Below are 26,654 nucleotides of genomic sequence, written 5' to 3' on the forward strand. Positions count from 1 at the left end.
TATTCTTACTAACCCTGGCCAAGAGAACTGGGTTATATAATGGAAAATGGTTACTTGGGACCTACCCAGGGGTGATATAAAAATATTTAACTATCAGCATGACAATGCATATTAATAAAAACTTAAAAATATATGCCCTAACTGGTTTGGTTCAGTGGATAGAACATCAGCCTGCAGACTGAAGGGTCCCAGGTTCGATTCTGGTCAAGGGCATGTACCTTGGTTTCGAGCACATCCCCAGTAGGGGGTGTGCAGGAGGCAGCTGATCGATGTTTCTCTCTCATTGATGTTTCTAACTCTCTATCCCTCTCCCTCTCTGTAAAAAAAAATCAATAAAATATATCTAAAATTTTTTTAAAAATATAAACTACATTTGTTTTTTTAAAATTTTTTTTCAATTACATTTTATATTCAATACTAGTAGCCCTGTGCACGAATCTGTGCACCAGTAGCTTGCCAGTAGCTCGCCAGTAGCTCGCTGCCGCCCTCCAGTAGCTCTCCATCTTCTGCCCCACCCTCCTGTAACTCCCTCCGCCCCCCTTCATAGCTTGCTGCCCTGCCCCCTCCTGTAGCTCTCTGCTACCCATTTGTAGCTTGCTGCCCCACCCTCCTGCTGATCCATGATCTGGTCGTTACGTGGTTGGTTGTTAGGCATCAAGGCGTAATGACCATTTGCATATTACATCTTTATTACATAGGATTATTTTGCATTCTTTTTTTAAATCCTCACTGGGGGATATTTTCCCATTGATTTTTTTTTTTTTTTTTTTTTTTTAGAGAGAATGGAAGAGAGAGGGAAAGACAGAGAGAAATATCGATGTGAGAGAAACACATTGATTGGTTGCCTCCTGCATAAGCCCCGGAATAATGAATAATTGTAAAACAAACATCTGGTTTGAGTAACCATCATCCAGGTCTAGAGATAGAACACTGTTCTCACCCCACCCTCCAGTATCCCCTGCCAACCACACCTGGCCCCTAAAGTTAATTTTATTGAGACCTTTATAAAAATCACTTCTTTACTTTCTGTAAAGTAAAGTTTTACCTCTATATATACATACTGGGAGGGCCACAAGGGAGCTTTCTGGAGTACTGGAAATTTCTATATCTGATATGTGTGGTGGCGACATGGTACACAGATAAAAATACATCGAGTTGGCCTGGCCGGCATGGCTCAGTGGTTGAGCGTTGGCTATGAACCAGGAGGTCATGGTTCAATTCCTGGTCGGGGCATGCCAGGGGTTGTGGGCTTGATCCTCGGTGTGGGGTGTGCAGGAGGCAGCCAATCAATGATTCTCCCTCATCAATGATGTTTCTATCTCTCTCTCTTTCTCCTTTCCTCTCTGAAATCAATAAAAAAAAATACATCGAGTTGTACACTTAAGATTTCTGCACTATACTGTACATTACTTGTACTATTATTAAACATATTATATCCATATATATATAAAACAAAATAACACATAGTTATAATTATTACTTTATATAATTTTAAAGAACTTGAGAGAAGAAAAGAGAGTAAGTACATATTTATAGAGTTTGGTCTTCTCTCTTCCAGTCTTTTCCACTATAAATTCATCCTCTACTCTGCAATAGGATAGATCCAACTGAAGTGCAAATTTGCCCACACCAGTCACCAGCTTAAAACTCATTTCAAATTCCTAAGGCAGCTACAATGCCTTCCACATCCAGCACCCAGTATCTCTTCAGCATTATTTCCCATAACTTCCTGTCTTACACACCATTCATGCACATACCATTTGCTCACCTCTCTGCCTTTGCTCATGCTGTTTCTTATGCCCAACTACCCTTCCTAGCAACACCTTTCTTCCTTTCCTGTCTTACCTGGCTCGGGGTGCCATAACAAAATACCATAGATCAGGTGGCTTAAACAACAAAAATTAATTTTCTCACAGTCATGGATGCTGGAAATTTGAGGACAAGGTGCCAGCATTGTGAAGATCTCGTAAGGACTACATTCCTGGCTTATTGGCATCTGCCTTAGTGTCTCTTCTTATAAGAGCACTAATCCCATCATTATAGCCCCACCCTCATACCGCTTTTAATTTAATGACTGTACTTCCTTCAACTTATGAATGGCGGGGGTGGGGAGCAAATCCATCCATAGTACTTCCTTTACTTGGCTAATTCCTACCTCTTGCTTTAATTCACCTCAGGCACCACCTCCTCAGGAATCAGCACACTCTCTAAGGTGACAAAGGTTGCTTTAACAGGGTCTTCAGCTTTCATTGCACTTGTCTCTTTATTTTGTAATTATGTTTGTAGTCTGTTTCCCTAGTAGACTATGAGTTTTGTTTTATTCAAGTATGTATTCCCAAACCTTGCACAGTGCCTGGTAAGCAACCAGCGATGTTTTTTGAATGAATGTAAGAAAAGGTATTACCCTCCTTGATTAAATAAAGTTTAGAACCTTCAAGGTTGACATTGGCCCTAAAAATGCGAGGGAAACAGGTGAAAGAACAGGCAATATCATAGCCCAATCAGAGTGCCTTGCCTTTACAGCAGGATTTGAGAGAGCGTCTTGGAGACGTTACCTGGTAACCAATATGCAGGAGGAAGGCGGGAAGGGCAGAGAGCGAGCTCCTCGGCGTCCAATCAGGACCCCGCATCCCGGGAGCCCCGCCGCCTTGGACTAAGCCGCTGCCGTAAAGTGGTTCACTCAGCACGACTGTGGGCCCATCTACGGGCCTCCAGGATGCTAGGGCGCTACCGCCCCCCAGACGTGGGAGAGGCACGCGCTCCCTCCTTGCTGGAGAGCCCACTCCTCCCGGGGGGCCCTGTCCCCTAGGTGGCCGCGGCGGTGGCTTCCACTGGCCGGCCCGCGGAGGGAGGAGGCGGCCTGGAAGCAGTGGCGGGGTCAGCACGGGCCACCGAAAGCAGGGCCATGGAGCCCAGGGAATCGGGGAAGGTAGGCCTGGAAGGGCCCTAGAGCCGCCCCCTCCCTTCCCATAAATCCCTGATCTGGGCTCCCGCGAGGCGTGCGGTAAGGGCGGAGTCCCTGCCTATGAGCCAGCCTTGCAGGGGAGGACTCGCCTGCTCGCCCGCTGCCTCTTCTGACGCAACTGGCGGCTGCCTCTGGGCGGATTGCGCCGGGATCTGCGGACACAACCGCTCCGAGCCCCGCGCAGCCTCCAGCGCCCCCTCCTTCTCTTCTGACCAAACCACCCCTGCCCAGTGGCCGCTCGGTTGACGTTGGGGGTGGGTGACCCACTCAGGGTAATGATGGAAAAGTGCGTTGTTTTCCCACAGCAGCTTTGGCGTTTCGAAGAGGCCCAGCTTGTTATAAGGTTTTGAGGCTGGATGAGACAGACGCCAGGGGGAGCTAAGGGGTAGGGATCACCCTGAGGCAGGTGAGGGCCTGGACCTGCCTAGCTCCCTGTTCCCAAGAAAGGGCTGAAAAGAAAAAGAAAGCATCTGGCATATGTCTTGCGACTTCTGTTTCTAGCTTATATCTACTTAATGGAGAGTCTGAGCATTGCTCAAAATCATATTCCATAATCTTGCTTCAGGCTTTGGGCAGGAGGCTGTGAGTTGGAAGAAAGGTGGGGAAAAATGCTTGAAGTTAGAGTTAAGTGGGTTTGACAGGATTGCCAGAGCCCCAAGGCGATAGTGGGTGATCTTAAAACACGTTTTCTGCTTATTTTAAGCTTTCTGCAGTGAACATGTATTGACTCATAAGAAAAATACTCAAAAATTATTTTTAAAATATGCAGTCCAATAGTGACTGATAAGAGTTATCTGAATTGTTTTTCTCAAGATGCTTCTACTTCTGAAGTTAAAATAGATATTTCATGTGCTTGAAATTTGAGTATAAAGTTACAAGGCAATTTTAAACAAACCTATTAGAACTTGTTATAAATGCAAATGAATGTGTCCCCCTCAGAGTCACCTCTATGGAAGGACTTATACCAAGGGAGCTATTTCCCAAAATGTTCTTTTTCTTTAGGGATGGGGAATTATTTTTTGTTGATAATTTTATTTTTTATTTCTTTGGGTGATAAATGTCCATGGTAAAAATTTAAAAGGATAAACAGAAAATTTATCTGACTACTTCCTTTTCTGATTATTTCTTTTATAACTTTGTTTGATGGCTGGCATATCTTAGCTCTCTGAAGCTATTTATGATATATATATATATATATATATATATATATATATATACACACACACACACACACACACACACACACACACATTTTTTTTTACATTTTATCTTTGCCTTTACTGAACAAAAATAGTCCATTGGCAATTGGTCTTCCTTTTAACAGTTTAACATTTTTTTTAATCTTTCTTAATATATTATTCTTTTTTTAAATTACAGTTGACATTCAATATTATTATTATCATTACATTTTTTCAAGTTTCTATTCTATTTAATTTCGTACATTAAATATAGAAGCTTTCATGCTAATGTACTTAAATTCTTTTTTTTTTAATTTAATAAATCTTTATTGTTCAGATTATTACAATTGTTCCTCTTTTTCTCCTCCCATAGCTCCCCTCCACCCGGTTCCCACCCCACCCTCTGCTCTTACCTCCCCCCCACTGTCCTCATCCATAGGTGTACGCTTTTTGTCCAGTCTCTTCCTGCACCTCCCACACCCTTTTCTCCCTGAGAATTGTCAGTCCACTCCCTTTCTATGCCCCTGATTCTATTATATTCACCAGTTTGTTCATCAGATTTTTTATTCACTTGATTTTTAGATTCACTTGTTGATATATATGTATTTGTTGTTCATAATTTTTATCTTTACCTTTTTCTTCTTCTTCCTCTTCTTAAAGAATACCTTTCAGCATTTCATATAATACTGGTTTGGCGGTGATGAACTCCTTTAGCTTTTTCTTATCTGTGAAGCTCTTTATCTGCCCTTCAATTCTGAATGATAGCTTTGCTGGGTAGAGTAATCTTGGTTGTAGGTTCTTGCTATTCATCACTTTGAATATTTCTTGCCACTCCCGTCTGGCCTGCATAGTTTCTGTTGAGAAATCAGCTGACAATCGTATGGGTGTACCTTGTAGGTAAATAACTGTTTTTCTCTTGCTGCTTTTAATATTCTGTCTTTTGCTCTTGGCATTTTAATTATGATGTGTCTTGGTGTGGTCCTCTTTGGATTCCTTTTGTTTGGGGTTCTGTGTGCTTCCTGGACTTGTAAGTCTATTTCTTTCACCAGGTGGGGGAAGTTTTCGGTCATTATTTCTTCAAATAGGTTTTCAGTATCTTGCTCTCTCTCTTCTTCTGGCACCCTCATAATTTGGATGTTGGTGCGCTTGAGGTTGTCCCAGAGGCTCCTTACACTATCTTCATATTTTGGGATTTTTTTTTCTTGTTGCTTTTCCAGCTAAGTGTTTTTTGCTTCTTTGTATTTCAACTCTTTGACTTGATTCTTGCGGTCCTCTAGTCTGCTCTAGGTCTCTGTGTAATATGTTTTATTTCAGTCAGTGTATGTTTAATTTCTAGTTGGTACTTTTTCATATCCTCGAGGGTTTTGCTAAATTTATCGGCCTTTTCTAGGGAATTCTTGAAAAACCTTATAACCATGGTTTTGAACTCTATACCCAGTCGTTTGTTTTCCCCCATTTCTTTCATTTGTGATCTGTTTCTTTGTCTCTGCATTTTTGCTGCTTCCCTGAGTTGGTAGAGTAGCTTTGTGTGGTAGGTGTCTTCTAGGGCACAGTGGCTTAGCCTCCCCAGTTACCTGAGGTGGACACTCTTGGTGCACCCCTTTGTGGACTGTGTGCTCAGCCTTGTTGTAGTTAAGTCCTAATTGTTGTTGGTATCACTGGGAGGAATTGACCTCCAGGCCAATTGGCTGTGAGGATCAGCTGTGTCTATGCTGGGAGAACTTCTGTGCTGGAGACACTCTTATGAGACAAGACTTGCAAAATTGCAAAAGCCTCTGTGCTCAGCTTGGATGGGGCGGAGTTTCAGGGCGGAGCAGACAGCCTTGGTTTCCCGTCAGCCCTGCCCTAGGAGGCCCCTGCGTCTCAGTGTCCCTCGGTAATCACCGCAAGCACCTCTGAGAGAAAGCCGCCCTTGAGTTTCGCCTGCTGCCAGACAGTCTGGTTTATCCCCGAATGAGTCTGGTTTCCCAGCGTCTCGCCCGGGACTGGAGTTCAGTGCAGTCGGGAGCTTCCGTCTCCCTTCCGCTTTAGAAGGCCAGCTGCGCACTCAGCCGCCTGTGCATTCAGCAGTCAGTCCTCTCTGTGCACGCATGCCTCTGGACCTCTGCCCTCCGCAGCTCCCAAGTCTCAGTGTGCTTTCTCTTTTCCTGACAGTCCAGATTCCCCCCGAATGAGTCTGGTTTCCCAGCGTCTTGCCCTGGACTGGAGTTCAGTGCAGTCGGGAGCTTCCTTCTCCCTCCCGCTTTAGAAAGCCAGCCGCGCACTCAGCCACCTGTGCACACAGCTGCCTGTCCTCTCCATGTGCGAGTCTCCGTACCTCAGCCTTTTGCAGCTCCTCTGAGTCTCAGTGTGCTTTCCTCTTTTCTTCTAGTTGTAGAATTTCCACTCAGCCAGCTTTCCTGTGGTTCTGGATGGTATCCATTTTGTCTTTTAGTTGTAGTTTTGATATTGTTGTGTGAGGCAGCAGTTTAGGTGTTTACCTATGCTGCCATCTTGGTTTCTCCTCTATATATACATTTTTTTGAAAAAATATATATTTTATTGATATTTTACAGAGAGGAGGGGAGAGGGAGAGAGAGTTAGAAACATCGATAAGAGAGAAACATCAATGAGCTGCCTTCTGCACACCCCCCACCGGGGATGTGCCCGCAACCAAGGTACATGCTCCTGACCGGAATTGAACCTAGGACCCCTCAGTCCGCAGGCTGACGCTCTTATCTACTGAGCCCAACCTGTCAGGGCTTATATATACATATTTTTGATCAATTTTTCTTCTCCATGTCTCACCTCCATTTCCTCGGTTCCTCTCCTGTCCCCCCACCTCCTATCCCAACCTGTTTTGGTCTCTGTCTGCCCTGTTAGAGTTTATCCTTAGAATTCTGGAAGTCCAGTTGTTGGCTAACACTCCACAGTGGAAAAACAAAATTCTACCTGGAAGCTCTGAGCATGTAGTAGTGGGGGAGGGCCTTGTCTGCTTCTGTCATCTTACTGCCTTTTATAGGTGACTCTGAGTAGACATTTGTTGGCAAACAGATTTCCCCGAAATTCTTATAATTGTAGCCTCACTGCCTTCGTTCCCAGGCCAGAGGTTCTCAGTGCTGCCTGATCCTGAGTCTTCTGAGAAATTGGTGGTATAAATTGAGTTGTTTCTCATTTTGCCCACTACTGGGTGAGGATTCCATTTTCTTGGATCAGCTAGTTATTGCTCTTTCTTTTATTAAAAAATTAAAAAAAATATTTTTATTGATTTCAGAGAGAGGGAGAGAGGGAAACATCAATGATGAGAAACATTGATCAGCTACCTCTGGCATGCCCCCACTGGGGATCGAGTGTGCAAACTGGGCATGTGCCTGATAGGGAATCATACTGTGACCTCCTGTTCACAGGTCGACACTCAACTACTGAGCAACACCGGCTGGACAGTTATTGCTCTTTCTTAATCCCCAAATCATTGCCTGCACTCCCTGTCGCCTCTTCTTGGTGGGTCAAAGCTGCTTTATAAGCTGATGGGATGTGGTTCTCAGCTCTAAAGCTTTTCCTGTCTTGATCATCAACTTCATTCAGACATAATTCTGCATGTCTTTCAACTAGTTCTAGGTTCAGGTACATCTTCCTCAGAGAAGCTTACATTGTTCAAGATTTTGCAAAAGAATATGCCCTGAGGCTCTGGTAGCTCATTTGGTTAGAGCATCATCCCGATATGCTAAGGTTGTGGGTTTGATTCCCAGTCAGGGTACATACAAGTATCAGTCAATGAATGCATAAGTAAGTGGAACAACAAAATTGATATTTCTCTCTCTCTCATCTCTCTCTCTCTCTTCCTCTTCCTCATCTCTCTCAAATCAATAAATAAAATTTTCAATAGAATGTGCCCTGAGTTGTTGCTGAAGCTGAGAACTAATGGTTTCCGTGAGAAGCCCTTGAAGAAAACACAGGGAAAGGATTATGGAATTCCCAATTCAGCCTTCTTTATGACTCTTGTTTCATTGCATTGCCCTTCCTAGAAGACTGAGCCTCACTGACATTGTGACTTGAACCCAGGTGGTGAGACATGAGATATAGTCTTGTATGTTGATTGACAGTGCCCCCTCCTCCAATCTGATACACTCCCAGAGTAGGAGCTGATCTTGATGAACATAGGTATGAAAGACTGATCTAAGGATGAAGTTGGTCCTTAGTTGGTGTAATTTTTCCTTTCAGGCTCCTGTGACATTTGATGACATCATGTTGTACTTGCTTCAGGAGGAATGGATGCTGCTGAGTCAGCAACAGAAGGAGATCTGTGGTTCTGACAGGCTGGTGGCACCCCAGGGTATGGGTTCACTTTCCCCAACCTGAGTGAGTCTGGATTGGCATTCCCAACTGCATCCGACTATGACATACTTGAGAATTTTATGAAATCCTACCGTTTTTTTCTAGGCATCTTTATAATATTTACTATATATCTGCTCAGTTCCTTTTCTAACTTACCTTTTCTACCTGGTCATGATCACTTACTACCCTTTCTTTAAATTGGCCAAGAGAAAAATTGGGCTAGACCATGATGCTTCAGGATATCCCAAGTTGCCAGGTGGGAAGTCCTACCTGTGTTGTGTTGGACTGCAAGGTGAATTCTGTTGCCCACAGGACACAAGGTTGAAAGAGTATCAGACCTGGAGTGTGGAAATCTGTTCTTAGTCCCAGCTCTCCCATATGATACTGGTGTGCCTTTGACCAAGCCCTTTAACCTTTTTCAGCCTTAACTTCCCTCTCAAAGGATTGTCATAGAGGTTGAATAAGATAAAACAACTTAAAATGTTGTGCCCATGTGGGTATTTTTCTATTTTCTTAATGTCCTTTCTCTGCTTCTATGGGTAGACTCTGTGTACCATGGACAGCGGCAATTGTATTTCAGGTGTGTGCTCGCATAGGTACTATTTTCTGATTTCAATTTGATGGCCATCTCTTAGGCCCGTCATTTCTTCTTTTCATCTTGGTCTGTGTCTAAGAGTTATGAGAATGACAGTCTTCGCTCTCTGTGGGTGGGGGGATTGTTGCTGGGTTGGTTCTTCTTTCTGTGCTAAAACACTTGAAAACCACTAATTCTTCTAAACTAGACGTGGCAAAGTAGTAACTCATGGGCCAGATTTGGTCTGAAGATTATTTTATTTTATTTTTTTTTTGCTTTCAACACTTTTGTTTGGCTTCTTAAAAAATACTATATAAGTTATCAGTATTTAACCATTGGGAGTTTTTACATAAAACTATGGATTTCTGGCTTCTCTTGAAAAATGGGACCGTTAGGCAGTGCTGGCCCTGCGTCCGCATGGTGGCCTCCTCCTGGACTGGAGTAGCAGCTGTTCTGGTACACGGTTGGCCACAGTTTTCCCAGTTGTGTTATCACTCTGCTCCTTCTCAGCCTTTGAGTTTGAGCCTCTGTTCTGAACCAATAATTTTCATACCTTGCTGTGCCCCTCATCGCTTTCACCGGTCCCCCATTCTTTTAGGGGCCTCATGGATACCTGCATTTCTAAACCATTATGCTAAAACATTGAGATTTATATTTGCCTCCTTAACCAATTATCCTACAATGCTGAGAGGATGTCACAGGCAGATCTTTCCTTAGTGTTGTGATATAGATCCAAGATCTCAGTGCTTCTCTCTCTCTCTCTTCTTGATTCAGGACCAACTATTGCCAACCCAGAGCTGTTCTATAAGTTTGAGCAAGGGTCAGAACAATGGCAAGGCAATGTCCAGGGCCAGAGGAATCTCCTGAGCCACCACCCAGGTGAGTGTGGACCTGCACCGGGGACAGGGGTCTTAGCTGGAGAGAAGACTCCTGTCTCATCCTCTGCTTCTCCCTGTTCTCTACCAACTTACACATGAATGCTCCCCCCCCCCCCCCGCCCCAACTTCACCATAACTAAAATACACACACCTCTCCTGGCATAAGTTCCATGAAGGCATGACTTGCACTTCTTTACTACTGTATTCCCAGTGCCAAGAACAATGCCTGGCACATAGTAGTTGCACAATAGATAATCATTGAATAATGGATGGATGGATGAATGAATGAACAGCCATTTACTAAGTTCTAAGGATTTAGCTATGTTTCCCTCCTTTGATAAACCTGTCCTGTCTAGGGATTGATTTGCCTCAAACAGAGCCGGGCCATGTGGTAACCTGTCACTGTGTAAGAGACTGAGTTAACCCAGCCCTTCCTGAGGGAGGAAAAGGGGGTGGGAACAAGCTCCTCTGTGAATTGAATCACAGAAGTTTGCTCTCCCTCATAATCTCTCTCAGATGGACCATAGGAGCCCTAGACTTTTTTTTTTTTAAATCCTCACTTGAGGATATTTTTTCCATTGACTTTTAGAGAGAGTGAAAGGGAGGGAGGGAGGAGGAGGAGAGAGAGAAACATTGATGTGAGAGAGACACATCAATTGGTTGCCTCCTGCATGTGCCCTGACCCAGGCCGCGGATTGAACCTGCAACTGAGGTATATGCCCTTGACCTGGAATTGAACCCAAGACCCTTCGGTGCTTGGGCTGACGCTCTAACTATTGAGCAACACTGGTCAGGGCAAGCCCTAGACTTCTTGATACTATTTATAATATTTGTTTTGTTCTTCCATGCTTGACTCTTTTTAAAAATATATATATATTTTATTGGTTTTTACAGAGAGGAAGGGAGAGGGATAGAGAGTCAGAAACATCGATGAGAGAGAAACATCGATCAGCTGCCTCCTGCACACTTCTTACTAGGGATGTGCCCGCAACCAAGGTACATGCCTTTGACCGGAATCGAACCTGGGACCCTTGAGTCCACAGGCCGACGCTCTATCCACTGAGCCAAAATGGTTAGGGCCCATGCTTGACTCTTATTTGTAGTTTTGTACTCCTGGATTAGCTATAGGCCTATAGACTGGTCTCTTAAGTTTTTGGCTCTGGGCTGCCGGGGTCGTTCTCTTGCATCTAGAAGGGTTCAGGAATCTGGAGAAGGGGCTGCGAATACATTGAATAAAGAGACTAGACATGAAATATAACTTTGGAAGGCATTTTTGGGAAGCCAGAGGAAGCTTAGTTCTAGTGATTAAGTTCTTAGAATCTCCCGCACCCAGGGCTTTTTATTCACACATTTTGCCCTCAAGCAAAGCAGATATACATATCAAAGGTAAGGCCTGGTAAACAATAAAGGACCATCAGGTTGGAGGAAACTGCCCTCAGCTGTCTGGCAGCAGGCAATAATAAAGCAAATCTTCAGCCCTGCTGAAACTGTCCATCAACCTTTTAATGGACCTCCTGCATTTATTATGCTAACTACTGTTCCTAGCCTCCAGCACTGGGCATTAGAACTTACATTGATGCATAAAAAAATGTCTCTAGAGGAGTTTGAGTTGTCTAAGCTGCATTTCAACTAAGGAGCGAATAAAGAAACTTGAAAAAGGAAAATCTTAGTGAGGTTATGAGGGTTTCCACCTCTTTGAAGGGTTGTGGTGTAACAGAGGAATGGACTTTGTTTCTCTTGAGGGCTGAAGCAGCCCCCCAAGTGGTGGAAGTTATACGAAGATGGATAGAGCTTAAGGAAACTCTGGGGCCAAAGCTGTTTGCCCAGGAGGTAGGTCGTCCTCTTATCCCAAATGTACTTGAGCAAAGTGCTGATGCCTGTCTGTCAGAGAATACTGTGGAAGGGGACTCATGCTGAGTATGGAGTTGGAGTACAGGCAAACCTTGCTTTCTTGAACTTCACAGATGCTGCTTTAAAAAAAATAAACTGAAGGCTTATAGCAGTCCTACAATGAGCAAATCTATCAGCGCCATTTTTCTAGGCTCAGGTGATGATTGGCTTTTTATTTATTTTTATTGATTTTAGAGAAGAAGGGAGAGGGAGAGATAGAAATATCAATGATGAGAGAAAATCATTGATTAGCTGCCTCCTGCATGCCCCACACTGGGGATCAAACCTACAAGCTAGGCATGTGCCCTGACTGGGAAGCGAACTGTGATCTCCTGGTTCATAGGTCAATGCTCAACCACTAAGCCAAGCTGGCTGGGCAATGATTGGCTTTTTTTTTTTTTTTTTTTTTAAATATATTTTATTGATATTTTACAGAGAGGAAGGGAGAGGGATAGAGAGTTAGAAACATCGATGAGAGAGAAACATCGATCAGCTGCCTCCTGCACACCTCCTACTGGGGATGTGCCCGCAACCAAGGTACGTGCCCTTGACCCGAATCGAACCTGGGACCCTTTAGTCCGCAGGCCGACGCTCTATCCACTGAGCCAAACCGGTTTTGGCTGATTGGCTTTTTTTAAGCAATAAAGTATTCTTTAATTAAGGTACATACACTTTAAAAAAAAATATATATATATATATATTTTATTGATTTTTTTGCAGAGAGGAAGGGAGAATGATAGAGTCAGAAACATTGATGAGAAAGAAACATCAATCAGCTGCCTCCTGCACACCTCCTACTGGGGATGTGCCCGTAACCAAGGTACATGCCCTTGACCAGAATTGAACCCGGGACCTTTCAGTCTGCAGGCCGATGCTCTATCCACTGAGCCAAACCAGTTAGGGCTACATACACTTTTTAGACATAATGCTATTGCACACTTAATAGATAACAGTATAGTGTAAACCTAACTTTTACTAGTATATGCATTGGGAAGTAAAAAAATTTGTGTGACTCACTTTATTGCGATATTCACTTTCTTGTGGTGGTCTGAAACCAAATCCACACTATGTCTGAGATACAGCTATATTTGGCTTTAAATCTCTTTTTTTTTTTTTTTTAAATATATTTTATTGATTTTTTACAGAGAGGAAGGGAGAGGGTAGAGAGTTAGAAACATCGATCGGCTGCCTCCTGCACACCCCCCACTGGGGATGTGCCCGCAACCAAGGTACATGCCCTTGACTGGAATCGAACCTGGGACCCTTGAGTCCGCAGGCCGACGCTCTATCCACTGAGCCAAACCGGTCAGGGCTACATACACTTTTTAGACATAATGCTATTGCACACTTAATAGATAACAGTATAGTGTAAACCTAACTTTTACTAGTATATGCATTGGGAAGTAAAAAAATTTGTGTGACTCACTTTATTGCGATATTCACTTTCTTGTGGTGGTCTGAAACCAAATCCACACTATGTCTGAGATACAGCTATATTTGGCTTTAAATCTCTTTTTTGACCCTGTGTTCTATTAGTTTATTTTCTTATCTATAAACAAATTTGAAGTCCTGAAGATTGTGCCACTGTCTCAGGTTGCAGAGATCAAATTGCACCGATCTCCTTTTGGTCAGGTGTGTCTATCCTTTAAATTAAAAAACAAACAAACACAAAACAACAAAAAACAGTCTGCTTAAGTCTGCTTAAACCCACTTGATTTCCTCCTGGAGGCAGTAAGGTGGGCCTGGGAGCTGGGGGACTGAAGGAAGAGAATGCGGGGAGAGGCTGTGTCACTTTGGTACGTGTGATCTCCAGCTTTTGTAGTTGATGTATCTATGATTGGCAGTGGCTCTGACTATAGGACTTCAGGGCAATTCCATTTGTCTCTTTTATCTAAGGAAAAAACAAGATGGGCTACATGGAAGAAATGGACATGCACGGGCCAGCCAGAGAAGCTGGACCGTACCTTCCCCCTCAGAAGAAAGCCTGTCTTTCCCACTTCAAAGCAGACAGTGGCACCATCAAGGAAGGCTATACAGAAAAATGCAAAAAGCCCTTGAAACCCCGGTCCATCCAGAAGTCCTGGTTTGCACAGTTCCCGTGGCTGGTCATGAATGAGGAGCAGACGGCTCTCTTTTGCTCCGCTTGCCGAGAACACTCCTCTGCCAGGGAGAGACGGTCCAGACTGATAGAAGGCTATACAGGACCATTCAAGGTGGAGACTCTCAAATATCATGCCAAGAGCAAAGCTCACCTGTTCTGCATCAATACCTTGGCAGCACAGGACCCCATCTGGGCAGCCCATTTCCGGAACATCCGAGATGCCAGCCCGGAGCATCTCTTCCCTGCAGATTATCCCATTCTGCACCCCCTGGTGCCTCTGGGAGCCTATGGTGATGTGGCCCAGCTCCTGCCCAGTTCTCAAGCTGAACTGGAGGAACCTGGGGGGAATGGAGCACTTCCTGCATTGTATGTAGACTGCATTTCCCATTTGAGGCATAAAGAAACTGCAGGTGATGTCTGCAGCTCCTCAAACACTAACGTTGTGTGTAATGACTCTGCTGAATCCTACAGCCAGGTAATCTATATATATAAAAGCCTAAGTGACCATCGCAACTGGATGGATGACTGAACAGGCTGCGTGGGGCGACCAGGCCAGCAGGGAGGGCAGTTGGGGGCAACTAGGCCGGCAGGGGGGGCAGTGAGGGGCGACCAGGCCAGCAGAGGGGGGCAGTGAGGGGTGACCAGGCAGGCGGGGGCAGCAGTTGGGGGGACCAGGTCAGCAGGGGGGGCAGTTAGGGGCATTCAGGTAGGCAGGCAGGTGAGCAGTTAGGAGCCAGTCCCGGATAGTGAGAGGGATGTCCGACTGCCGGTTTAGGCCCGATCCTGAGGATTGGCCCTAAACCGGCAGTCGGGCATCCTCCGAGGGGTCCCGGATTAGAGAGGGTGCAGTCTGGGTTGAGGGGGGGACTCCCCCCCGCCCCCCGTGCATAAATTTCATGCACCGGGCCTCTAGTATGTTCATAATGGTTGCTATATCTCCAGGGGAGGATTCCATACTGAGAACAACATATATTGTGTGATGATGATGAAAAAATTATATTAGCTTACCTGCTACTAATGTTACCATAAGCTAAGATGCTTGCCATGTCTTAGGCATTGTTTTAAGTACTCTACATATACTCTCATTTATTTTAAGACAACAACCCTATTTTTTTAAAATATATTTCATTGATTTTTTACAGAGAGGAAGGGAGAGGGATAGAGAGTCAGAAACATTGATGAGAGAGAAACATCGATCAGCTGCCTCCTGCACATCTACTACTGGGGATGTTCCCACAACCAGGGTACATGCCCTTGACCAGAATTGAACCTGGGACCCTTGAGTCCGCAGGCGGATGCTCTATCCACTGAGCCAAACTGGTCAGGACAACAGTCCTATTATTATCATCTCCTTTTTGCAGATAACAAAACATTCTAACTTCTGATTGAAGGGAAGCTCTCTAGACTCAGAATAGTAATCTCTATCCAGAATCCAAAACAACCACAGAACACAGTCAGTGATCCACAAACGCATAACAACTGCAGCATGCTTAAATCATCAATTAACATCTCCTTTTCAACTTGGACTTCGGAATCATGTAGTACTTTTAAGCACTGCCACATTTCTTCACACACGTTCTTTCGTGTAGTGATTTTAGTGCTGCTCTGAGGCTGGGGGGGGCGGGCAGCCTCGTTGGACACATCGTTGGGAGTGACATGTCCAGAGTCCAAGGGCTCTCGTGGTGTTGACCTTCCCCCAGGCCTTGACCGCCAGCGCAGTGCTTTCCTTCCACTCCCTGCAGCGCTCATGGGTCCTAGAAGACTCTAATTTTCAGGTTTATTTTGTAATTTTCTAATTCTTTGGAAGATTGGCCTGTGAGAAAACTGTGTTAACTGGAATCTTTGAGTAACTAGATCCCTCCCCATTTTTCACTGTTCCATATAAGTAGGATTTTGCCACAAATCTTTTTGAGTACCCCCTCTAGTATCCCAAAGAGAATAGCTCAGATGTTCCTCTTACCTAACATCGGAAGGGCCCAGCTAAGTTAGTAAGCTCGAATTTTTCCAGAGTCCATAAAAGTGACAAGGCTTATTTCTATTCACATTCATGTTCCTTCTGGTTTTTAGATTGGAAGCTAATAAACAGGCCGGACCTTTCATAATCTGAATTCCTATAGCAGTAAGGCATGTGTAAACCTAGTCGCATCTCTAGTTGTTTTTTACAACTTCCTTTCTATCCCAGTGGGAAATTTCAGCAGGTGCTCCTAGAGGCAGAGGTCACCTTAGTAGTCATGGCTGAGTAGAGGGCACCCCTCAGGACTGGAGGAGACAGGGTACAGTCATGGGGCTCTACCAAGACCCCTATTCTTCCAGCATGTTCATATTTCCTCTCAGGAGATGCTAAGATCCCACTGAGGCTCATTTGATTTTCACCCACTAATTCCAGGCTTCATGAATTTGCTTTAGTTCGATGGATAAATTAGTTCCTCAGAGTACATCTGCCTCTTGGTGAGCTTCCTAGGAAATGCAGGCCTTGAGAGGCATCCGAAAGTGTCATGCCAATGTCTGATGTAAGAGGCGCACTGAGTGACTGCTGCTCTCTGTTGCAGGAGCTCCTGGTGGTGTTTGAGGAGGTGGCAGTGTATTTCACCCGGGAGGAGTGGGGCATGCTAGACAAGCAGCAGAAGGAGCTGTACAGAGACGTGATGCGGATGAATTATGAGCTGTTGGCCTCCCTGGGTAAAGATTCATGTAGACCTTTGTTCACCACCATCATTTGACGTGAGAAACCCACAAGGGCACTGTGGCTGTGGTCATCTTCCCATTTCCGCCCTCTCCGTATTCTTAGGCAGAGAATGAGTTTATCTTCTGCACCTCAGAACTCACCTTGCTTTGGGATACTTTATCCCCTCTTCACCCATCTATCACCCGTCCTCCCCCAGACATTTATTGAGTACCTACTATGTGTCTGGTGAACCTGAACTCATTCTGCTTTCAAGGTCTGAGCAAGGTCTCTGCTTTCGAGAGGCTGGCAGGTTTTTGGGAGAAACAGATACTTTAATAAGAAACTATAAAATAACACAAGCTCCATAAAAGAGGTTCAGGCCCTAGCCCGTTTGCTTAGTGGATAGAGCGTTGGCCTGCGGACCGAAGGGCACGGTCAAGGGCACATACCTCGGTTGCAGGCTTCTCCCTGGCCCGAGCCCTGGTTGGGGCATGTGCAGGAGGCAGCCAATCAATGTGTTTCTCTCACATCAATATTTCTCTCTGTCTTTCCCTCTCTCTTCCACTCTCTCTAAAAATCAATGGAAAAATATCCTCGGGTGAGGATTAAAAAAAAAAGAGGTTCAGGAAAGGTGTCCAGGGCTGCTAAAGAGAGTGATTTAATTTTCCTGGGCAACAGAGGGAGAGATCAGCAAAGTCTTCACCGAATATGAAATGTTTTAACTGAGTTGAAAACTAGCTGGACAAGGAGGTGGAAGGGCATGTAGACATGACAGAGGGAGGGGACAGCGTGAGCAAAGGCATGGAGGCAAGAAAGGGCCTCCAAGTGTATTGTGTCCTCCACTTCGTCTGTGCCCAGGCTGCCTTATCTTTCCAGGGGCCAGCAAGGGTTAGTGGCCAAGTGGCCCAGGTGTCACTAGACTAGGCATTGGAGAATGATGAAGGTCATAGTGTTTCTTGCCTTCCCAGAACATTATCTCCTCCATCTGCTTCCTGTTCTTTTTCTGTCAAGCACCCAAGGTTCTCATGCATCAAAATAGACAACTTTTCATGTTATAAAGCTTTTACTTACTTCTTTTTTATTTTATTAGCACATACAGTAACAGAAGCCTACGGAACAGGCTGCTGTGCATAACTTAGGAATTCCAGCAGCGACTAAGCTTTAAAAATAATTATTAGTTTATGTTTTGGGTGTACAATGTATATAGATGTAATTTTGTGACATCAATAGTCAATAGGGGTAAAGGAGATGAAGCTGTAAAGGAGCAGCATTTTTGTGTGCTATTGAAGTTAAGCTGGTATAAATTCAAATTAGAATGTTACAACTTTATGATGTTAAATGGAATCCCCATAGTAACCAAAAAGAAAATAGTTATAAAATGTACACAAAAGGAAATGAGAAAGGAATTTAAACATTTCACTACAAAAAGTCAACTAAACACAAGACAGTAATCCTGGAAATAAGGGACAAAATAACTATAAGGCATAGAGAAAACGAATAGCAAAATGACAGAAGCAAGTTCTTCCTTATCAGTAATTACTTTCAAAGTGAAAGTAGATCAGATTCTTCAATCAAAAGACAGAGATTGGTAGGATGGATTAAAATGCATATTCCAACTACACTGAGTGGCCAGATTATTATGATCTCTGAACGCATAATAATCTGGCTACTCAATGTATATCCTATATAATAAAAGGCTAATATGCAAATTGTCCCCATGACCAGGAGTTCGACCAGCAGGCAGGCCAGCCAACCGCCCATGTCCCCTCCCCCTGGCCAGGCTGGCCGGACTCCACCCATGCACGAATTCATGCACTGGACCTCTAAGTGGCCAGATTATTATGCGTTCAGAGATCATAATAATATGGCCACTCAGTGTATATGCCATCTATAAGAGATTCACTTTATATCCAAAGACACAAATAGATTGAAAATTAACTGATGGATAAAGATAATTCCATACAAATAGTAATTAAAAGAAGACAGGCATGGCTCTACTAATACCAGACAATGTAGACTTTAAATAAAAAAAGGTTGCCAAAGACAAAGAATAACATATGTTAATAAAAAGTTTTTTTTTTTTTTAAATATATTTTATTGATATTTTACAGAGAGGAAGGGAGAGGGATAGAGAGTTAGAAACATCGATGGGAGAGAAACATCAATCAGCTGCCTCCTGCACACTCCCCACTGGGGATGTGCCCCCAACCAAGGCACGTGCCCCTGACTGGAATCGAACCTGGGACCCTTCAGTTCGCAGGCCGATGCTCTATCCACTGAGCCAAACCGGTTTCGGCATGTTAATAAAAAGTTTAACACAGCAAGAAGATAGAACAATTAGAAACTATTATGTGCCTAATGACAGACTATCAAAATATATGAAACAAAACACAGAATTGAAGAAAGAAATAGGAAGTTCTACAGTAATTGTTGGAGACTTAGTCCCCACTCACAATAATGGATGGAATAACCAGACAGAGATAAATCAGGAAATAGAGGATGTAACACAATAAATCAACTAGTCTAACAGATATATACAGAGCACTCTACCCAACAACAGCAAACACATTCTTCTTATGTACATGTGGAACATTTTCCAGGATAGACCACATGTTAGGCCAAAAAGAACAAAGCTGAGGGACTCACATTTTCTGATTTTAGAACTTACCACAAAGCTACAGTACTCAAAGTAGTGTGGTACTGACATAAAGACAGACATACAGACTAAGGGAATAGAATAGAGAACCAAGAAATATAACCTCATGTATATGGTCAGATGATTTTTGACAAGGTTGTCAAGACCATTCAATGGGGAAAGGATAGTCTTTTCAGCAATTGGTCCTGGGAAAAATGGACATCCACATGCAAAAGAATGAAATTCAATCCTTATTTAACACCATATAAACATTAAGTCAAAATGTATCAAAGACCTAAATGTATGACATAAAAAACTCTCAGAAGAAAACCCAGGACAAATGCTTCATGACATTGTATTTGGCAGTGATTTCTTGGATATGATGCCAAAGCACAAGTGACAAAAGAAAAAGTAGACAAATTGGACTTCATGAAATTTAGAATTTTTGTGCATTGAAAGATACTATCAACAGAGTAAAAAGACAACTCAGAGTGGGAGAAAATATTTGCAAAACATACATCTGATAAGGAATTAATATCCAGAATATATAGATAACTCTTTTTTTAAAAAATATATTTTGTGTTATTTTATTGATTTTTTACAGAGAGGAAAGGAGAGGTATAGAGAGTTAGAAACATCGATGAGAGAGAAACATCGATTCAGCTGCCTCTTGCACATTCCCTACTGGGGATGTGCCCGTAACCAAGGTACATGCCCTTGACTGGAACCGAACCCGTTAGGGCATATAGATAACTCTTAAAACTCAGCAACAAAAAGCCAAACAACCTGAACAAAGGACTTGAATAGACATTTCTCCTGGTTTTTAAAAAATGAACAAAGGACTTGAATAGACATTTCTCCAAAGAAGATATACAAATGGCCAATAAGCACATTAAAAATGCTCCACATCACTGATCACTAGGGAAATGCAAATAAAAATTACTATATTGAGATACCACCTCACATCCATCAGGATAGCTACTAGCCAAAAAATAAAAAACTACAAGTGTTGGTGAGGATGTGGAGAAATTAGAACACTTGTGCACTGTTGGTGGGAATGTAAAGTGGTACAGTCATTGTGGAAAGTAGTAGGGAGTTCCTAAAAAAATTAAAAATAGAATTATCACAGGATACAACAGTTCTACTTCTGGGATTGAAAACAGGTTGTTGAAGATAATATTTGTGCACCAATGTTCATAATACTGTTACTCACAATAGCTAAAACATGTAAGCAAGCTAAGTGTCCATCAATGGATGAACAGATAAGCATAATGTGGTCTATCCATACAATGGAATATTATTTTAGCCTTAAAAAGGAAGGAAATTCTGTAGTATGCTACAATGTGGGCAACAATTTACTCTCAATGGTTCAGAAAAATATTGTATATATATTATATATATAATTTATATATTATACAGATGGTCCCCGATTTACAATAGTTCGACTTACGATTTTTCAATTTTATGGTGGTGCAAAAGCAGTATGCATTTAGTAGAAGCTGTATTTTGAATTTTGATCTTTTCCTGAGTGAGCGATATTCAGTAAGATACTCTCTCATGATGCTGGGTGGCCACATCTCCCAGCCAGCCCCCGATCATGAGGGTAAACAATGGATACTCTAAATACAGTATGCTGTGTAGCCAGTGTTTTCTGGATATTGTGTTCTGAGCACATTTAAAGTAGGCTAGCTAAGCTATGATGCATGAGCATGATAAAGCAAATGGGACAAAATTAATGATTGAAGTTTCCTGTATTATTGTGGAATTTTTCTGTAAGTTTTAAATGATAGCAAAATCTTACAAAAACAATGAAGAAACAAAAGTCCAGTACTGGTGTAGTAGTCAAAAATTTGGACTTTATTTCAACCTAATATTTCTTGCCTCTCCTACCTGAACCTGCTTCAGGTCCAGAACTGAATCTTGCAGTAGGAAGAAAGGAATTCTCCTACGCTCCAGCTTGTTCCAGGACCTTTGCCACTACCTGGGTGGGAACGCTGGTGAGTGGGTGGGAGGAGAGGTACAGGAAAGGTTTTACCGCCCTGGCCGGTTTGGCTCAGTGGATGGAGCGTTGGCCTGCGGACTGAAGGGTCCCGGGTTGATTCTGGTCAGGGGCATGTACCTTGGTTGCGGGCACATCCCCGGTGGGAGGTGTGCGGGAGGCAGCTGATCGATGTTTCTGACTCTCCCCCTCTCCCTCCTTTCTGTAAAAAATGAATAAAATATATTTAAAAAAGAAAGAAAGAAAGAAAGGTTTTACCTGGCTCCCATGTAAACAGCCGTGGGCAAAGTCCCTTTAAGTGGCTCAGGTCTCTTCTCTTTTCCTGTGGGGCCCACGTCTGCAGGGACCATGGAAAACACTTATATCCTTTGCTCCAACAAACCCTGGGAAAGTAGGCTCTTCCAGAATTGTCACCACAAAGGACCCATCAGCCAGTTTCTGCCGTTAGTCTTTTTCAGGCCTGGATTCATGGGTAGCCCCGTAGCCCCAGGAGATACAGGTCAGGTTGTCATTCCCACTAGGCTTAAGGTCAGGAGAAAGTAGCCCGCCCCCCCCCCCCTCCCCATGGTAGTATGTGGAGGAGGCTCACATTGCACCTGACAGCTCCTTCCAGAAACATCTCCAATATCCAACTCCCTGACCTTGTCACTCCAAGTGCTTTGATTCCCTCTTTGAGGCAAGGGCTTGGGTTATGGCTCAGTGTTTTAGCTACCCTCCTTACCAGTTAGGCTTCTGTGTCTAGCTTTGGAATGGGGATAGTTGGCTTCTATTTTGTGGGGGCCTTCAGCCAAAACAGGCAGACAGAATCACACTTGACTATCCTGTTGCATATGTTTATTGCTCTTCCTGATTTAGTAATTTTAGATATTATCTATTGATTCCTACTGTGGAAGATAAAGATATGGTCCTCTTACCTCACCCCCGGCCCCCACTTCTCTTCCCTCCATCCTCTTAGAACAGATACACCACACTTTATGATTAATTCAGTGTAAACTGTTTATGATTATATGTGATTTACTTCTGATTAAAATGGAATATTATATTTTCTTTGTTGTAGGATTTTCCCCTGGAATTGAATTTTTTTCTTATTTTTTCTTTTGCTAGTTTTCTGTCCTGTCACCAGTTCTTCTGAAACTCTCCAATGAAATTCCACAGCACCTTTGAAGAGTCTTTTCCCCATGATCAAACTCCAGTGACCTATCAGCTTCACTCTTGGTCTGGAGACTTCTGTCATGGGTTTTCCATTTGCCTCTGCTCTGTCTAAACTAGTGATCCTTCAGGCCTGTTGTATAGCTATGGCCTCACACTGTCCTTTTTCTTTCCCCTATATCCTGAATCTGCCTCTTCTTTCAGGTTAGATCTTTGCTTTGTTAGAGCACATCTTCCAGTAACTGTCTTAAGAAAGTGTGCATGGGAGAAACCAAGATGGCAGCATAAGTAAACACCTGAACTTGCGGCCTCGCACAACAATTTCAAAACTACAACTAAAAGACAAAACAGACATCATCCAGAACCACAGGAAAGCTGGCTAAGTGGAAATTCTACAACTAGAAGGGAAGAGAAAAGCACACTGAGACTCACAGGAGCTGCGGAAGTACAGTGCGGAGGTACGGAGGCATGCACACAGAGAGGGTTGGCAACTGAATACGCGGCTGGCTTTTTTAACCCGCAGGGAGACACAAGCTCCCGACTGCTCTGAACCCCAGATTCATACAGGTGAGACTCTGGGGACCCAGACTCATACGGGGAGAAACTGGACTGTCTGGCAGCGGGCAGAACTCGAGGGCAGCTTTCTCTCAGAGGTGCTTGCAGCGATTACCACAGGGCACTGAGACCCGGGGGCCTCTTAGGGCAGGGCTGACGGGAAGCCATTGCTGTTTGCTCCGCCCTGAGACTCCACCCCAGACAAGCTGTGCGCAGAGGCTTTTGCATATGAATGGCCTGATCCTTTGAGATCTAAACTTACCTAACAAACTGCAGCTGAGTCAGTGAGACCCAGAACATCCAAAAGAGGGCCCAAGGCCCCACAGCAGCTTGCATTGCTTCACAGCTGGGCCTCATCTGGGCACCTCCAAACCCCAAACAAAGAAGAGGAATCTGCAGATCTCTCCATAGCTCCTGCTGGGTGGCCTCAGGCAGAGGCTAAATTAGCACCTCCTTGGAGATCCAAGAGCCAGTGTACCCAGGGGTCAGAGTAGGACCATCCAGATTACAACTCTTCAGATCCATAAGGGACACACTCAGGGGGCAGACTCAGTGAGCACCAAAGCCCCACTGGAGCAATATAAGGGTGTCTCCAGCACAGAAGTTCTCCCATCGTAGACACAGCTGATCCTCATAGCCAATTGGCCTGGAGGTCAATTCCTCCCAGTGATACCAACAACAATAAAGGCTTAACTACAAGACTGTGCACACAGCCCACAAAGGGGTGCACCAAGAGTGTCCACCTCAGGTAACTGGGAAGGCTGAGCCACTGGGCTCTATAGGACACCTAGCACACAAAGCCACTCCATCAACTCAGGGAAGCAACGAAAATGCGGAGACAAAGAAACAGGTCACGAATGAAAGAAATGGAGGAGAGCAAACTACTGGATATAGAGTTCAAAACCACGGTTATAAGGTTTTTCAAGAATTTTCTAGAAAAGGCCGATAAATTTAGTGAGACCTTTGAGGATATGAAAAAGGACCAACTAGAAATTAAGCATACACTGACTGAAATAAAAAATAATATACAGAGATCTAACAGCAGACTAGAAGATCGCAAGAATCAACTCAAAGATTTGAAATACAAAGAAGCAAAAAATACTCAGCTGGAAAAGCAACAAGAAAAAAAAATCCCAAAATATGAAGATAGTGTAAGGAGCCTCTGGGACAACTTCAAGTGTATCACCATCCGAATTATGGGGGTGCCAGAAGAAGAGAGAGAGCAAGATACTGAAAACCTATTTGAAGAAATAATGACCGAAAACTTCCCCCACCTGGTGAAAGAAATAGACTTACAAGTCCAGGAAGCACACAGAACCCAAAACAAAAGGAATCCAAAGAGGACCACACCAAGACACATCATAATTAAAATGCCAAGAGCAAAAGACAGAATATTAAAAGCAGCAAGAGAAAAACAGTTATTTACCTACAAGGTACACCCATACGATTGTCAGCTGATTTCTCAACAGAAACTATGCAGGCCAGACGGGAGTGGCAAGAAATATTCAAAGTGATGAATAGCAAGAACCTACAACCAAGATTACTCTACCCAGCAAAGCTATCATTCAGAATTGAAGGGCAGATAAAGAGCTTCACAGATAAGAAAAAGCTAAAGGAGTTCATCACCGCCAAACCAGTATTATATGAAATGCTGAAAGGTATTCTTTAAGAAGAGGAAGAAGAAGAAAAAGGTAAAGATAAAAATTATGAAGAACAAATACATATGTATCAACAAGTGAATCTAAAAATCAAGTGAATAAAAAATCTGATGAACAGAATAAACTGGTGAATATAATAGAATCAGGGGCATAGAAAGGGAGTGGACTGACAATTCTCAGGGGGAAAGGGGTGTGGGGGATGTGGGAAGAGACTGGACAAAAATTGTACACCTATGGATGAGGACAGTGGGGGAGGGTAAGGTCAGAGGGTGGGGTGGGAACCGGGTGGAGGGGAGCTATGGGGGGAAAAAAGAGGAACAATTGCAATAATCTGAACAATAAAGATTTATTTTAAAAAAGTGTGCATGGGAAAAAATATTTTAAGACTCTGCATATTAGAAAATGCTCTCACAATTGATAATTTGGGTTGGTATAGAATTTCAGGTTGGAAAAAATTTTCCTCAGCATTTTGAAAGTATTGCTTTTAGGTCTTACAGGTGCTATTGAGGAGTATAAATGCCTTTTTATTCCTAAATCTTTGAACAGAGCCTGTTTTTATATTCTTTTTAAGATCTATTCCAGGGTTCTGAAGTATGGAAACTCACTTTTTCCAGTTTGGGGAAAAATTCTTTTATTATTTCTTCCTACCTATTTTCTCTCTTTCTTCCAAAAAGTCGTAATTGTTAGATATTACACTTTTTAAGTTAAACCTCTAGTTTTTTGTTTTTTTTTTTTTAATATATTTTATTGAGTTTTTTACAGAGAGGAAGGGAGAGGGATAGAGAGTTAGAAACATTGATCAGCTGCCTCTTGCACTCCCCCTACTGGGGATGTGCCCGCAACCAAGGTACATGCTCTTGACTGGAATCGAACCTGGGACCCTTGAGTCCGCAGGCGGATGCTCTATCCACTGAGCCAAACCGGTCAGGGCTAGTTTTGTTTTATTTTTCTCTTTTTCTCCCATTTTTCTGCTTCTAACTTTTTCGTTCTGCTTCCTTAGAGATTTCATTGATTTTATTTTCTAAAATTCCATTTAATTTTTTAAAATTTCTTCTATCACATTTTAAATATAAGAGCCCTTATTGCTCTTTTCTTTCTTTTTTTTTTTTTTTTAAATAGATTTTATTGATTTTTTACAGAGAGGAAGGGAGAGGGATAGAGAGTTAGAAACATCGATGAGAGAGAAACATCGATCAGCTGCCTCCTGCACACCCCCTACCGGGGATGTGCCCGCAACCAAGGTACATGCCCTTGACCGGAATTGAACCTGGGACCCTTCAGTCCGCAGGCCGATGCTCTATCCACTGAGCCAAACTGGCTAGGGCCCTTATTGCTCTTTTCATGGATGACTATCATGTATTTTCTCTTTGGGATTATTAATTCTACTTTTTTTTTTTGAAGTTCTGTTTGCTCCTTGCATTATCTCTACTTTCTTCCATCCTTTTTCCTACTTGTTTTATGTTAGAAGCTTGTCTTAAATAAATATCATTAGGTTCATACATGTTTAAGAGTAAAGCCTTAAAAAAAAAATGGATGGAAAGCTCTGTGTGCATGACTGGGACTCATTAAGGGGTAGGCTTCACTGTGGGGTGACCAGCTATGAACCTGGATGTCTCACTGAAGTGCCCACAAAAGTCAGTCTGCATAGGTTTTTGGAGGAGGAAGAGGGTGGGGAGGGGCAATTCAGTTTCTTCAAAGAAAACTCTTCCAGTCCCCTGCTTGGAGGGTATAAGCTGAGCCAATGGTCTTGGAGCCGAGGAACACACCTTCCAGAAGCTAGACTGTCTTCATCTCTTGTCTGTATTGCAACCCGTCTTCACCTTTCTTCCACTCTCCGCACTATCCCAGGGTCCGAGCCTTTCTGGTTAAGTTTTCTATAGACTCGATCTCTCTTCTTCTTGGGTGAGGGTGGTGGTGTGTTCTGGTTTCCTGGAATGGGTAAGAGGACCTGGGGTGGAGTTGGTCTGTGTAGACTTTGAGTTGGCTCCATGTCCTCCCATCCCTTTCCCACTACCTTTTACTGCACCTGGGGCCTCTGGGTCCTAAACCTTCCAGGGATTCTATGGCCAAATTCATATCCTTCTCCTTCACCC

At 43.4% G+C, this 26,654-nt stretch overlaps 1 protein-coding gene across 1 annotated transcript in view; it reads left to right on the top strand.

The window, feature by feature from the left end:
* The first annotated feature begins 3,180 nt into the window (after nucleotides 1-3,180).
* The window catches only part of ZNF862 (zinc finger protein 862), a 33,489-nt gene continuing 10,015 nt past the window's right edge, over nucleotides 3,181-26,654 (top strand). The window contains exons 1-4 of the mRNA XM_080663348.1: nucleotides 3,181-3,219; nucleotides 9,806-9,910; nucleotides 13,696-14,375; nucleotides 16,450-16,579. Of these exons, the coding sequence (XP_080519474.1) occupies nucleotides 13,707-14,375; nucleotides 16,450-16,579 (799 nt within the window). The 5' untranslated portion in view covers nucleotides 3,181-3,219; nucleotides 9,806-9,910; nucleotides 13,696-13,706. The remainder of the gene's footprint in view (nucleotides 3,220-9,805; nucleotides 9,911-13,695; nucleotides 14,376-16,449; nucleotides 16,580-26,654) is intronic.

This window comes from Plecotus auritus, assembly GCF_963455305.1.
Source record: "Plecotus auritus genome assembly, chromosome: 4".
In the NCBI taxonomy this organism is placed as follows: Eukaryota; Metazoa; Chordata; class Mammalia; order Chiroptera; family Vespertilionidae; genus Plecotus; species Plecotus auritus.